Genomic DNA, 14,007 nt, shown 5'->3' with positions numbered 1-14,007 from the left:
CAAATGAAAAATGCCGTCACCAGATCAGACAGACAGTGGTAGATCCAGCTGGAGTATGAGAACCTGACACAAGGAAGGGCTCTGAACGAAGTGTCTGAATACACATGCCGGTGGCAGTGTACGGTCTGTAACGGAGCACATACTGTAGCCTGCTCGCAACAACAGACACTGGTGATGGATAAAAGAGCAGAGCTGGGGGGATAATGTGAACCAGAGGTCGGGGTTCAGGCAGCAGTGGAGCCGCTGTGTACCCACAGATATGTGTTGTGATTGTGACACCGAGGGAAATCTAAGGGTGGCTCCACCAGCTAACGTTAGCTAGCTAGTCAGCTAGCCGGTGAGTCCTGCAGCTCGGTGCAAGCCTCGTGTCCTTCCACGATGCAAGCAGCACCATGTCGTTCACGCCGTCATGTGAGAGGTGAGTTACACCAGCTTCAGATGCGACATCCATGTATTTCTTCAGTACGGCTCTTGAATGGAACACCCTTCACTTCTGTTCCTCAGTGCTAGCTAGCTAGCTAGCCAACCGTATGTTAGCAGTAGGGCTTAGCTTGCCAATAAAACGCTTCAATCCCCGATGCTGATATATAGTTGTATAGATGACAAAACACAGGCTCTGATCGTGCTGCTTTTAACACCCTGGGACATCCTGTGCTTTGAGCTAAAGGTAGTTTCGTGTCAGCTAGCAGGGTACCTTCAAAAAAGTACGTGAAGCGTAACAGCTGGGGATCATCTCAGTGGACCAGAAACTTGCTAAGTGCAGTGTGGACATTTGCATGAACTGAAAGTAAACAGTATTTAAGTGTTAGCCGACTAGAGGCGTCGCCTCTCAGTCCTCGTTTCAACCGTGTAGTCACGTGAAGCTGGACGGTACAGTGCCTCAGTCGGTCTGTGCCGCAGGCTCCTCGGTGAGATCCTACCAGTCAGCTCCACGTTGTCTGGCGGAGGGAGGAGGGGGTCAAGAAGAATAGAGTTTCAGCTGGTACAGTTTGTAAGAAGAGCAACAGTTCCCTCTTCCTGTTAGCTATCAGCTCCATTTGTCTGCTCGGCATTATTTACTCCGGGATTGAAGGGGAGACCAAGCATATCTGTAGGCTGATCCCAGTCCAGGTATGGTTAGTTTTATTCTTTATATTTCATTGATTTGGAGTTCACTTCTTGTTTAAGCATAATTCTTTATACGTCTGGTTTTCTTCTGTCCTTGACACTTGAATGCTCACTTTAAGAAGTTAGGATGTGACCATGTCAATTGTCTTTCCCTCAGAAATTATACTTTAGTACATCAGATGATCGTTTGTTGCCCAACTTTATTGTGTCTGCAAGTAGTTATTGTGTTTTTTTAAAGGTGGAGTCAGTACCTTGGATTTTCATTATGCCACAGTGTTCATGTTGCTGCTGTCTTGTCAAGATCATTTCTATCTATAAACTTTTCAAAACAGATCGGTAGCATATACATTCAGTTATCAGTTTACATTCCGTTCCATGTTATTCGCCAGATGCATTTATCCAAAGTGACCTACAATTAGTTCAGTACTCACTAAAGAGCATTGCAGCTTTATAGCACAGTTCTGCAAGAAATCCCATTTCTTCTCTAAAAAATTGCGATAAAATTTGCACATTTGCTTGTCTTGGATTTGGAATACACCCCCTGTGACTGTAAAGTATGTCATTATAAATCTATTTAAAGTTAGTTTAAGCTGTAAAGATTCCACTTTTCCCCCAAGCTGCATGAGTCATGTGACAGGGTTGGTCCTCATATGACAGTTGAGAACTGTAGACAAATGAAGGCATAATTTCACTTCCATGAAACTGAAATAGTCAGTTGTACACTTGTTTTGTGACATTTTACATACAAATGGTTCATTTTTGAGTGACAAACATAATCTACAGAACCATTAATCATTGGAATAATGGTTGGTGAATTATTTGACCTGGTGTAATCTTCCATTAACCCATTTTTAAAAAGAACAAATGTTGAGAAAGATGATGTGAAATTACCAGGGACCTTCAAAGATGTGCACTAGGTAACTGAGTCTTAACATATCTGATCAACTGAAGTTTAGATTTGCCAAACTCTAAAGTTTAGAATCTAAACAAATCATCTAAGCTAATCTGTGAAAAGCTTTGCTATCTTGAAAAGGCTAAAATGCTGCATGCTAACATAGTTCAACACTGAAGTGTGATTATTTCCTTGGTCTCTCTTGTTTAATGTTGTGCTGTTCTTGATCTGGATTGCATTTGGAACATTATGCTACTTGTACACACTCGTATTGATTCTCACATTTGTCACTCATCAAACATGTGACCTTTCTGTGTACTTCTGTAAACTGATGGAGAAAGATATCAGGGTAGTGAAGCACAGTCCAAGATCCAGTACTAATCAGAGCATCTGTTACCTGTAGCCAAACGTCCGTCCTTAAAAGATTATTGTTAGCCTATATTTATCAGCACTAATTGGTTTAGGCTTTTCTAATTCCGAGCAGCTCCTCTAGACGAATCAGAGGGACACCCTTCACTCAGTCACTCACCTCTGTCATCACTGCATCAATATTTCATTTTTTTTTGTCTAAGATGTTTTTATTCTTCTTTATTCAATTTTGCACCTGTTACATGTCAGAAACATTGTGAAACTGGCTGTCTTGCATCTGGAAATTTTCCTGTTGTATTCTAATATGGACTTTCTCATGATGTGGGAGCTTGCAGGTAAAAGGATAGGAAATTGTCCAAAGCAACTGACAGATATTTGCATTCACACGTACTGCCTTTCCGGAAAGTTTCAGGAAAATGCCGCTTGAAAGCATTTTAGGTAAATCTGATTTTAACATTTGTGTCTCTGAAATGCCTTTTGTGTTCTTAAATATGGTTTTGGTTTTGTATTTATATAACGCTTTTCTAGTCTGGATGACCACTCAAAGCGCTTTACAGTACAGTTTACATTCACCCATTCACACGCACATTCATACAGTGCATCTATTAACAGCACTTTGTTGTTCTATGAGGGGCAATTCGGGGTTCAGCATCTTGCCCAAGGACACTTCAGCATGCAGATGGGAAAGACTGGGGATTGAACTGCCGACCTTCAGGTTGGAGGACGACCGCTCTACCCCTCAGCCACAGCCGCCCTGGCAATTATTACAATGATTCCACTTTGAATGTTTTCTTCGGTTTCGTTCAGTTTGACTCCCCTGCTCTTCAACAACTAGCCGAATGAGAATGTACAGGAGGTACTATTGCTCACTGAGGGATTAGTGATGAAGCCAGAGTTAGTATAAACTGTATAATCTGTAGGTGGCAGATAGCAAGTCTTTGAATATCTTGTCCAGCTATGATGAATACAGTTTGATGCTGGTTGTGATGCCCACTACAGTTTCAGTTACGGTGGATTTGATAGTTTTGAACTAACCACCAAGTTTGCCCGAGTATGTTCTAGTCTGGGACAGTAGGCTTTCAGAGTTGGGAGAAGTTATCACAATGTAGTGTTTAAGGACACCTATTGTCCGCCTTGTTTTATTCCTCTGCACATCTAAACGTCTGACACCTTTGTTGAAATTTGTTTCTCAGTAAGCCTCTCTTGGCGTCTCAGATAAAGTGTCTGTTCAGGAATGTGAACTTCCATCATGTCATGTATCTACATTTTGCCATGTCAAAATATTTAGACTGTCTGATAAAATGATGCTGATTTGATTGATTGATTTTGCCCAAACATGACTCATACTCTATTTTATTTAAATCAAATTAAATATTATAAAGTAGCTTGCTGGACTAAAATGAGTAGTTGATTTGTGTGGTTGTCAACCCGGCCTTTATGGAAAGCCCTGTTAAATGAGAGATTGTTGAATGAACAATATGAAACTTAACTTCTGGTACAATGCGGAAATGTAATTAATTGTTGAACTGTAAACATCTAGAGACAATTTTAGTCATTGAAGCAAGTGGTAAATGTTCACAAGAAGCTGTACAAGTTCACAGAATATGAAGTGTCAGCTTGTAAGACTTTATTATAGAAAGTGAAAGTGAGCTGCATGCATTCTGCTGATCACTTGTTTTCATTCTCTATTTTCAGGATAATGGCGGAAGGATAACAACCAAGGAGTCATATTCCCTCAACCCACAGCGACCCCACTTCCCCCTTTCCACTTTCGAACCTCCCCTTGCTGAACTTGTTTGAGTGCTGTCTCTGCTCATTGCCTGGTCTCCTTGGAATTTCATGAAATTTTGAATTCCACAGCAGAATCATGTGAATTCATCTCAATCTGAAGAGTCCCCACTTTAACACTCCTGGACAAAAGAGAGGATGATTCAAAATTTTTAAATAATTGCAATGTGACTTGAAATCAAATTCCTACCCTTCTGAGATTGCTGCCTTTGTGTGTACTTTTTTCACTCTGGTTCCATCAATTGTTCCCTATTGCAGCCTTTTCATTTCCCTTTTCTTGTGACATTGGGCCATGGTTCGAAAGAAAGGTTCTCTAATACTATGCGGTGCTTTCCTGTTTGTTGCATGGAATGCTTTGCTTCTACTTTATCTTTGGGGCCGCCCTCCCATCGGCCGCCCCGGAGAAGGTGGAGGAGCCGAACCAGGAGGAAAGGAGGAGTGGGGTGTGGGCAGAGGGAAAGGAGGCCAGATCAATCTAGCTGGAGAGGTGATCCGGCTGGCTGAGGAAGTCGAAATCCAACTTGAGACGCAGAAAAAGCTACTGAAGCAGATTGAAAGTCACAGGGCTGTGTGGGCTCGGCAGAAGGATGTTGGTAAGAGACAAACAGATGATACAAAAGAAGTTAAAGAAGAGGTTGTCCACCAGCCATCGAAGCCTCCACTTCCTGTCAAGGCCAGTGTAGATGACAAGACCCACACTGACGTACAACTAACACAGAAGCCTGTTTATACAGTAACCCCAAACTTTAAGTTAGAACAGCACCAAGCCACTGAAATAAAGGAAGATGTTGCAGAGAATAGTAATTTGCCAACTTCTGTTGCCAGCCCACAGGTTGTCATTCCCATTTTAGTTATTGCTTGTGACAGGGTAACAGTTAAACGGAGCCTCGATAGACTGATACAGTACCGCCCTTCTCCACAACTATATCCAATTATTGTCAGCCAGGACTGTGGCCATGCCGAGACTGCTCGTGTGATTGGCTCATATGGAGATCAAGTGACGCACATAAGCCAGCCGGACCTGTCGGACATCAGAGTCCGGCCAGAACACAAGAAGTTCCAGGGCTACTACAAAATTGCCAGACATTATCGCTGGGCACTCAACCAAGTGTTCAACACCTTTTCCCAGTCTACTGTGGTTGTAGTGGAGGATGACCTGGAGGTGAGTGCTCTCAGACCTTTTCCTTACTGATTTAACCATGCATTACTTTACTCGCAGACATATACACACATTCACAGAAACACAATTCAGATGAAGTCTCTGACCCGCTCCAGTAAATACTTTTCTTAACTGAGTGAAATCTTTGTTCATGGCTTCATGTATTCATTCCTTAGTTCAGCCAGTCCTGACTCCACTCGCCCTCTTCCTCTCTCTCTTTACTTCTAAAACGCGACGGACGCAAAAATACAAAAACAAATATTTCCCAGAGAAAAAGCAGTATCATACACGTAGAAGTCACAGACGAAGATGTCAAGAGAGTTTGTGGCGAAGCAAACAAAATCACGTGATCTACACAGTAGAGTTAATAGGTCACTTCCTTCCTCTGCCTGCTGCACCTGGCTGCTCCACCTTTCACCTGAAAAACACGTATCTTTAGAGAACCTCCCGCTGTGTTGTCCATGTGTTAAAGAAAGACTCTGGGTAAACTCCTTAGCCAATTCTCAATGTAGAACTTTATTCCTTTAATCTAGCCACACATCAACAGACTTGACTGGTCAAACTAAAACTGCCCTCTAATTATACAGATCAGTATAATAGATCTCAATGAAACAAGCTCTTGACTTAAATGCCCTGAAGTATCTAAGTAACCTAGTAAGTTGGTACAAATATTTGTACCCCTAGTGACTGTGTAATAATTATGGTTACATTGAATGAAAGAGTTAAACTAAAACCCTGTGTGTTTATGGCGTTACCATCTAATCAAGTATGTATTCTGCTCATTTTCCATGCATTCATTTTTGCACATTTACACATATACTAGCTTTGACTGTTAGCTGTTTGATCTCCAACAAAACTGAAAAAATGAAGGAACCTTCTGAGGGTTGAAACTAGGCTCCCATTGGTGGGTGTGACAGGTTTTAGGTAGATGGCCTTTTCACGTTTAAAGTGTTATTACATTTGGCTTACTGTCAGATGTGGGTTAATAGTGTCTGGAGCTGTTACATTGAAGAGATTTCTCAAAATGTGCAGCAACAGCTTTTTTAGTCCTGTCTTGCTGCCTGGGAAGCAGCAATAACTGCTACTTAGGAGAGGAAGCTAACCTCATGTATCGATAAGATGAGCAGCTGTTATCCCACCCGATTTAAATGTATTATTTGATTATATGTGTTACCACTGAACAGAGCAGCCAGTGAAACTGCAAAAATCCTCCTGCTGCTTGACGTGGTTTAAAAAACCTCAGAGTGAACATATGGCTGGTTAAAAAGTGCTTGAGCAGCAGGAAATGACTTACAGGAAATTCAAAGTAATTCTGACTACAACCAAGAGCTCGAGGGAGGAACTTTGCCCCATAAAACCGCAATTATTTTGTCAGTGAGTGGGGAAAAAACTGGGTTTACTTACGTAACTGTTCTGCAATGGTTTCCTTTTTTCCTTACCAACAACTCAGAGACCAACTCCCTCTGTTTGGCTAATCTCTCTTTAAACAGAAAGAAAACAGTTAATTTCGACCAGGGACATTGCAATTACAAAGACAGTGTCCATTTCCCCTCTAAACGTCCTACAGTTTTCTACAATGCATCAGAATCAGATTTCTTTTATTTGCCAAGTATGTTTGCACATACAGGAAATTGCTTTGGTGTCGTTCTTTGGTGCACTCAACATAAAACAACAATATAGAACAAAATATATACAGTAACAGAGTTATGGGCACGTGCGGTGCTACGGTGCAGAGATTGGTGATAGTGCCAGTAATATATCAATTATAAATTATGTGAATTATGTGCAAGGGGGGGGCAGCAGAGTCAGTGTGATGCAGGGGGCTTGTTTGTGAGCCCCACTGCCATGGGGAAAAAACTGTTCAGATGGCGCGAGGTTTTAGTCCTGATGACCCGGAACCTTTTTCCGGATGAGAGTCTCTGGAAAAGGTGGTGACCGGGATGGGAAGCAATGATCTTGCATGCTCTGTGAACATGTACTTACTGACAACTGCTAGAGGAAGACTTTTCTGTGATTATCTCACGAACTTCTGGCTATCGTTGCTTCTTCAGCGGTGTATTTCTCTTACGACGTAAGACTCTGGTCTTGCGTAGAGAGATCACAGGCAGGGTGTTCACAGAGAGGCTGGTCAGTTAGTGACAGACAGGTATTCAGACCAATCATTTAATTCGGACTAAAAGACAGACTACTTTATTGATTGATGGCTAATTGCACTACTGTGGTTGTCTGCCTCGCAAGTCTTTGTGTTGCTGTTCTGAATGCACTGCATGACGGATGGTAGTCAAACAACGTCTCTTTCATTGACTGAAAATTAAAAGAAGTTCAAGGTGTAGAGCAGACAAAATATTCCTGTTTGGAAATACTTTGGGTTAGGGCAGCCCCCACCCAAAGATTGTTCTAATTAACTAGTCAACTTCTCATCACATGTTTATTATTTTAATTACATCCTTTTAATATTGATATATTAATAATAATTTATTCGCAAATTTGAATGAAATGGTGACACTTTTGAGCCCTGTTTTTATTATAACTTAAATAAATAATAGCCAAACTATGAAAATAGTCCAATATTAACCTAAAATGTACAATTAAGATAGAGTTAAATTTAAGAATGCCTTCCATACACAATATTTTCTTTCCTTGATTGCACTGTACTCAAGAATCAGCGTCTCACCACTGTACATCTGTCTTCTCTCTTCAGGTGGCACCGGATTTCTTTGAGTATTTCCAAGCTCTGTACCCAATTTTACGTGCAGACCCCACCCTGTGGTGTGTTTCTGCCTGGAACGATAACGGTAGAGACGCCTTGGTGGATCCATCCAAGGCTGGTCTCCTCCATAGAACAGACTTTTTTCCCGGGCTTGGCTGGATGCTACTGAAGAACATGTGGGACGAACTCGAACCCAAATGGCCCTTGGCCTTCTGGGATGACTGGATGCGTCAACCAGAGCAGCGCAAGGACCGCTCTTGCATCCGCCCAGAAATCTCACGGACTATCACCTTTGGCCGTAAAGGCGTGAGTTTAGGTCAATTCTTTGACCAGTACCTTCGCTATATTAAGCTAAATACTCAATTTGTGCCTTTTACCAAACAGGATTTGTCTTATTTGTTAAAAGAGAAGTATGATGAAAAGTTTATCAAAGAGATTTACAGTGCACCACTGGTGAAAATTGAAGAACTGCAGCAAGGGGGCAGCTTAAGAGACCCTGGACCATACAGAGTGCAGTACTCCAGCCGTGACAGTTTTAAAGTCTTTGCTCGAAATCTGGGGGTGATGGATGACTTGAAATCTGGAGTTCCCCGTACAGGTTACAGAGGCGTAGTCAGTTTCCTGTACCGAGGCCGAAGGGTGCTCCTGGCTCCACCAGAGGGATGGATGAAGTATGACATCAGCTGGAGCTGAAAGTCTTATTCAATACAATGTGAATAAAGGTTGAAGAGGGGAGACAGCCTTACTCAGAGGAACTCTCTGAGACCAAAGAATATCAGCTGACGCAGTAGTTCAAGAAGGGACTGAAGCATCACAGCTGGGGCTGCACATCAGGAAGATCAAGAGTTGACCCTGGCCCCTTTGTCAGGGTAGGTTCTAAAATAGGGTGCTCATTCAGGATCAGTAGGTCCATGGCAACACAGACCTCACATGGAGTTCAAACTTTTAGGAAGAGTCCACCCTTAAACACTGTTTCAAAAGAGCTATTGGCAATGTGCCTTGATTTATAGGCCCACTTCGTTTTATGTATTTTTATTTCTGTGAAAATTGGCCAAATGTAAGGTTAACATCCCATTGTTGCTGTTTGCAGCAGCTGTAAATGAGGGGTGTTGCAGACAATTCTTTGAATCATAAACAAGGAGAGTGTGTTTCAAAGTCAGCGATTTTCTCCACACACTAGAGGAAACAACTTTGGAGGAAAAAAAATAGTGTAATGTTTTTGAAAGTTGTTAAATTTGACCCAACTATCTACGTCATGGTATTGGTTTAAGTCTATAAAACTAATCAGAAACAGAGTGTACAAAGGAAATTAAAAACTTCTACCAGGTTTTATGTGGTAAACAAAGGCCATATCCACTGCTGAACTGAGTCACTATAGCCCTGATGGTTATCATTTAAGGAGACAGGCTTCCTCAAAGTGCAATAACGTGGATCCAGCATGAACAAGCTGCAAAATGCTGTCCATTCTGTATCACTGTCAAACTCACTGAGCAACTCATAAAGTCTGTCGGGAAGGGTGTCTGCTCAGCAGATTCTAAGAAAACGAAGATGGGGATGAACAAGGTCAGATGGAAGCAAAATATTCAGTACAATGATTTGGTCTGACCAAGGGGTTAACCCTAACCCTAACCCTAACCCAGGGTCTCCTCTATTGAAAGGGTTAGGGTTCAAACCCTACATTATCTTTTTAACTAACTGAGTGCTAAGAACTGCAGACAAATTATACAATTTGTTCTGTAATTTAGCTATAAGCACCAAAAGCACTGCGAGGACGACATCTTGAGCCATCTTTGACTGTACGTGATTTGTATTGACTAATTATAGAGACATTTTAAGTAAACCATAGTTTTGTTGCTTTACAGCTACCTGTGTCATTTTCCCCTAACTTACAGATTGTTTAGAGGACCACCTACCATCAGGTGAGCGCATAAAACAATCTGTAAGTGCTCAGTGACTTGAGATGTCTGAGTTCCAGGAGATATTTACTGGACTGTGATGTGTGATATGGTCCTGAATCAGGGCTACAGTGGCATTACTAGAGGAAACCTTTGGAGCTATTGGTAGTAAGTAATACATTGAAGTAAATTAAGATGCCAGATTGCAAGAAGAAAATCTGAATGATACTCCATAATAAAATGGTCCTGGTAATTTTTGCTACAGGACAAGTAACATATGTTTAACAGTGTGGGAGCACCAAGGAAGGAGTTTTTCTCAAATTATCAGCACTGCTCTTCTCAGGCTACGTCCACATTAATATTACTTGTTTTGAAAGATTCACGAGTGTTTAAGCCTCTAAAAATGAACACCTTTCAAAACAGGCCCGGTTTTGATTAAAAAAACTCCAGGCTCCTGTGTTTTAGTCTGTTGGGGCTAGAATAGGCATTTTGAAACAATGATTTGCTTCTTGATTGAATCTTAAACTTGAATGGACTACCAGCAGTAATGGAAAGAATTGCTTGCGCTTAAGCTGCCATTCCAAGAAAAGCTAAATTGTTGCTCTTACTATACTAAATAGTTGCTTTAAGACTAATATGCATTAGTATGGATGTTGCCTTAGATCAGTTAATGAACATGGCTTTGAAAGCAGTGTGATGACAACATTAAATCAAAGGAGACATATGATCTTATTGTATTAAAGCCTTGGTATGCTTCAAGTCAAGTTGAACATTTGACATTTATATATAAAGTTAAAAGTTTTACGACTATTTTTTTTTTAAGGACCCCACTCGAGGACAGGTGAGAAATACTGTGTCTATGTAGTCTTGACCCAATTATTTGTACAAATGAATATGACAACATAAAATATACAGTTTCATTTTAGAAAGTGACAATAGCTGTGTGAAGAAAGCTTGGGGAGCGGCTTCACACATCCCAGTTCCTTTCCAGTCACTGTGTAACATGGGTGTGATTGATTCTCGTCAGTTTCAGAAAGTTGCAGAAATTATCGAACACAGCTCCTTCAATTCTGCTGTGAAAGGTTTGCAGACAGCACTAGATGACACCATCAACATATTGTTTGAAGCATACTTAGGCTTTAAGGTAAAATTTTTCATATTTGGATGAAGCTCTTTGGATTTCTTTATATGTCTTATGTTTAAGAGCAGCCCAGTTTAAATTCCATGAAATGTTTGCTGGAGGAAATACAATATTTATACTTCAGCTGCTTTGGATTTCAGAAGCTTATGTAACCACACCTCTTTTTGGATGGATAAACTTGGTGTCTAAATATGTTGAAGGAAATATATTAATATGAAGGAAGAAACTAAAATGGGAAAGCGGTTTTAAAATGATTTAACTATTAAGAACTTGAAGTTCTAACAAGTTTGCCAAGCTACAAATAAGATTCAGACATCACTGAGTCGGACATTTGATTGATGATCGCCCTGGAGCCCTGATGTGGGGAAAGTTGTAACTACATGACATCCAATCCATGGTTTGGTCAGATTAGGTTTGTTGAAAAACCAATGATTGTTTGATTTTTAATTGTTTCTGCAACAGGAAGGCCGAGAAATGATTATCACTGTACTGTAATTAGCTTCGGGAGATTATCAACAAGATTGATTGAGTCCCATGTCTGTATGGTGATGTGTAAAACCACTGCCTGATGTGTTTATAACTTGAACACAGTATAAATAAAATCAACTATTTTGATATTTGTCAACATGTTAAAGGAGTCACTCTTTCATTGACAGAAGTAATTAAGCTGTGAAATTGTCAATCTTTGTCTGTTGAAAACAATAATCACAGCAACCTGGTGCCGAATAAGGTGTGTGTGCTTGCGTGCCTGGAAATAATGTGTATATACTAATGTATTCTCACCAAATTTGGCGGTAATATTAATTAGTGAATTAGCCTGACGTTGTCATACTCACAATTCTAGTCAGAATGTGAGTCTGATACCGCTCCATTGGGCTGTGATTATGGGGCGTGTTTCAACCGAACCAGGAAATAAAATTCCTCTTTGCTCAATTGGATAGACCTACAACCAATCAGAGCAACGTAGTATGTGACGTATGTAAAGCGACGCATAGTTGTTGTCAACAGAACTCAACTGCACGCACGCTGGAAGAAGTAGAAGATCAGTCAAAACGATTTTTGCCGGGGTTGTACATTTTTTTTAGAGAAACAGTTAATGTAACAGCCCCCCCCCCCCCCCCCCCCCCCCCCGAACATGACGCAGAGTTTCTCTAATGATGGCACACGGCTCTTTATTGTTCACTTCATCGTAGCCGTAAATACACCATAAAACTGGAATGACATTAAGTATACGATATTTTAATCCATAAAACCAAACACAAACGTTAAAATACAATAAACAAACAAATCACCACTAGACAAGTCTGATGCATTAACGTGACAGCGACTCCCGTTCCGCGCTACCTGCGGCAAAGTAAATGGGACCAGCTTCCTTACCTCGTTCCGCTTGCGAGGGGTGTTAAACTATAGTTTTTGAGAAATGCCGCACAGCCCGCGTCCGGTCGTTGTTCTTGCTCCTATCCTTGTGCCGGCGCTGTGCGGCAGGTGTCTTATTGCACTGGTCCGCAAGCGAGGGATCTGGTGCATCTATTAACATGGTCCGCTCCTTAAACTGCAGGTATTTATGCGAGGAGAGTCGCTAAGTGTAAAAAAAAATAAGCCCAACACAAAATAACGGAATAAAACAGTATGCATAAAGTGGCAGGTGTAGCAGTCAGTTACAGTAAAGGTGAATGCACGTACGAACAAGTTCTCCGTTTAGGATTACAGCTCCACAACAGCTGATAGATTAAACTTTTTCCGAATCCCGTGGGACAGTTACGTAGGAAGGACGGCAAAAACATCTTTTCGATCTACAAATGCCTTGATCACGTTTCTCTGTTCTTCTTTCAAAATGAATGCGCTGTCGATGTCTCCTAAAACAGACTCAATGGCAGCATCTACACATCTCAGCTCTCCAGCGGCAGGCATGTTTGTGGAAAACAAAGTCAACCCAAGCGCTCTTTGATGAGGTAGTTGATTACGTTACCGTTGATCATCTGTCAATCATCGTATAAAGCCCGCCCTGACAATCTGATTGGTCCGGTCGATTTCGAACCGGGCATAATCTCTCCCCAACGGAGCGACTCCAGACCGAACTTCCCGACCTCAAATGTTGTGGGCGGGGCTAAGTTCGTCTGGCATCCAGGCTACTAGTGAATGGTATCAGATGGTTAACTCCTGCAAGTCATCGGTTGGATGTGGGGGGGCCACACATACATGTTGGGTTGAGTGAAAATGTATGCTAAATTCTGCCAGCCTATTATGTCTGACCATGTCTCTGATGTACACTTGGATGACGTCACAGGAGCAGTATGGACTTTTTTTATTTATTTTTTCTCACGTTTGAAGAATTGGTCGATATGTACTTCAATTGTATTGGATTTGGTGAGTAGATAATGAGTAAATTTTCCTTTTTGGGTAAGCTATACCTTTAAGAAACAATACATTTGTCTAATGACTGTCTTCTGACCTCATTACGGTAAGCGTGCTGCGTCATTTCCTGTTTTCTTGCTGCTGGTGGTAGTCGCTCTCTGTATTAGCTCCTCTGCTAAACACAGCTGTTTCTCTGTAGCACTACGGCTAAAATCACCGGTCTGTAGTTAAACACCCACACATAACAACCCATACTCTATCGTGCTTACTAATGATTCTGTGTTCTGTTTGAGCTCACCCTCGTAGCTCTATAGCAGCGATGTCTTCTCTCTCTCCCTGTTGCTCCACTGCTCTCTCTTGCTCCGAGTGTCTTATGTTTACTTACTCCTCTGCCTCCCTTAACAGTAGAGGTACTTGTAATAAATGTAGTGTGTTGGTAGCGATGGAGGCGAGGCTTAGCGACTTAGAAGCTCGGCTCAGCACCTTAGAAACACCGTTAGCTGTAGTTAGCTGGCTACCGCTAGCCGCGGATCCACCTAGCTTATCACGTAGCTTAGCCTTAACTAGCAGCCCCCTGACTAGTCCCGTGCA

The 14,007-nt window shown here is 41.5% G+C and overlaps 1 protein-coding gene across 2 annotated transcripts; it reads left to right on the top strand.

Annotated features, from left to right (window-relative positions):
- The first annotated feature begins 780 nt into the window (after positions 1–780).
- Positions 781–11,686, top strand: mgat1b (alpha-1,3-mannosyl-glycoprotein 2-beta-N-acetylglucosaminyltransferase b). Of its 2 annotated transcripts, XM_053446726.1 has the most exons (4): positions 781–1,110; positions 2,704–2,806; positions 4,064–5,318; positions 8,017–11,686. In XM_053446726.1, exons 3-4 carry the CDS (start codon positions 4,449–4,451, stop codon positions 8,716–8,718), a joined length of 1,572 nt encoding a protein of 523 aa, XP_053302701.1. In that variant the 5' UTR covers positions 781–1,110; positions 2,704–2,806; positions 4,064–4,448; the 3' UTR covers positions 8,719–11,686. The 2 variants fall into 2 exon arrangements, with proteins under 2 accessions (XP_053302701.1, XP_053302700.1); XM_053446725.1 differs by lacking the exon at positions 2,704–2,806 and having other exon boundaries at positions 787–1,110.
- Positions 11,687–14,007: the final 2,321 nt, after the last annotated feature.

The sequence above is a fragment of the Pleuronectes platessa genome, chromosome 18 (genome assembly GCF_947347685.1).
Source record: "Pleuronectes platessa chromosome 18, fPlePla1.1, whole genome shotgun sequence".
Classification (NCBI taxonomy): domain Eukaryota; kingdom Metazoa; phylum Chordata; class Actinopteri; order Pleuronectiformes; family Pleuronectidae; genus Pleuronectes; species Pleuronectes platessa.
This window is presented reverse-complemented; position numbering and strand designations above follow the sequence as displayed.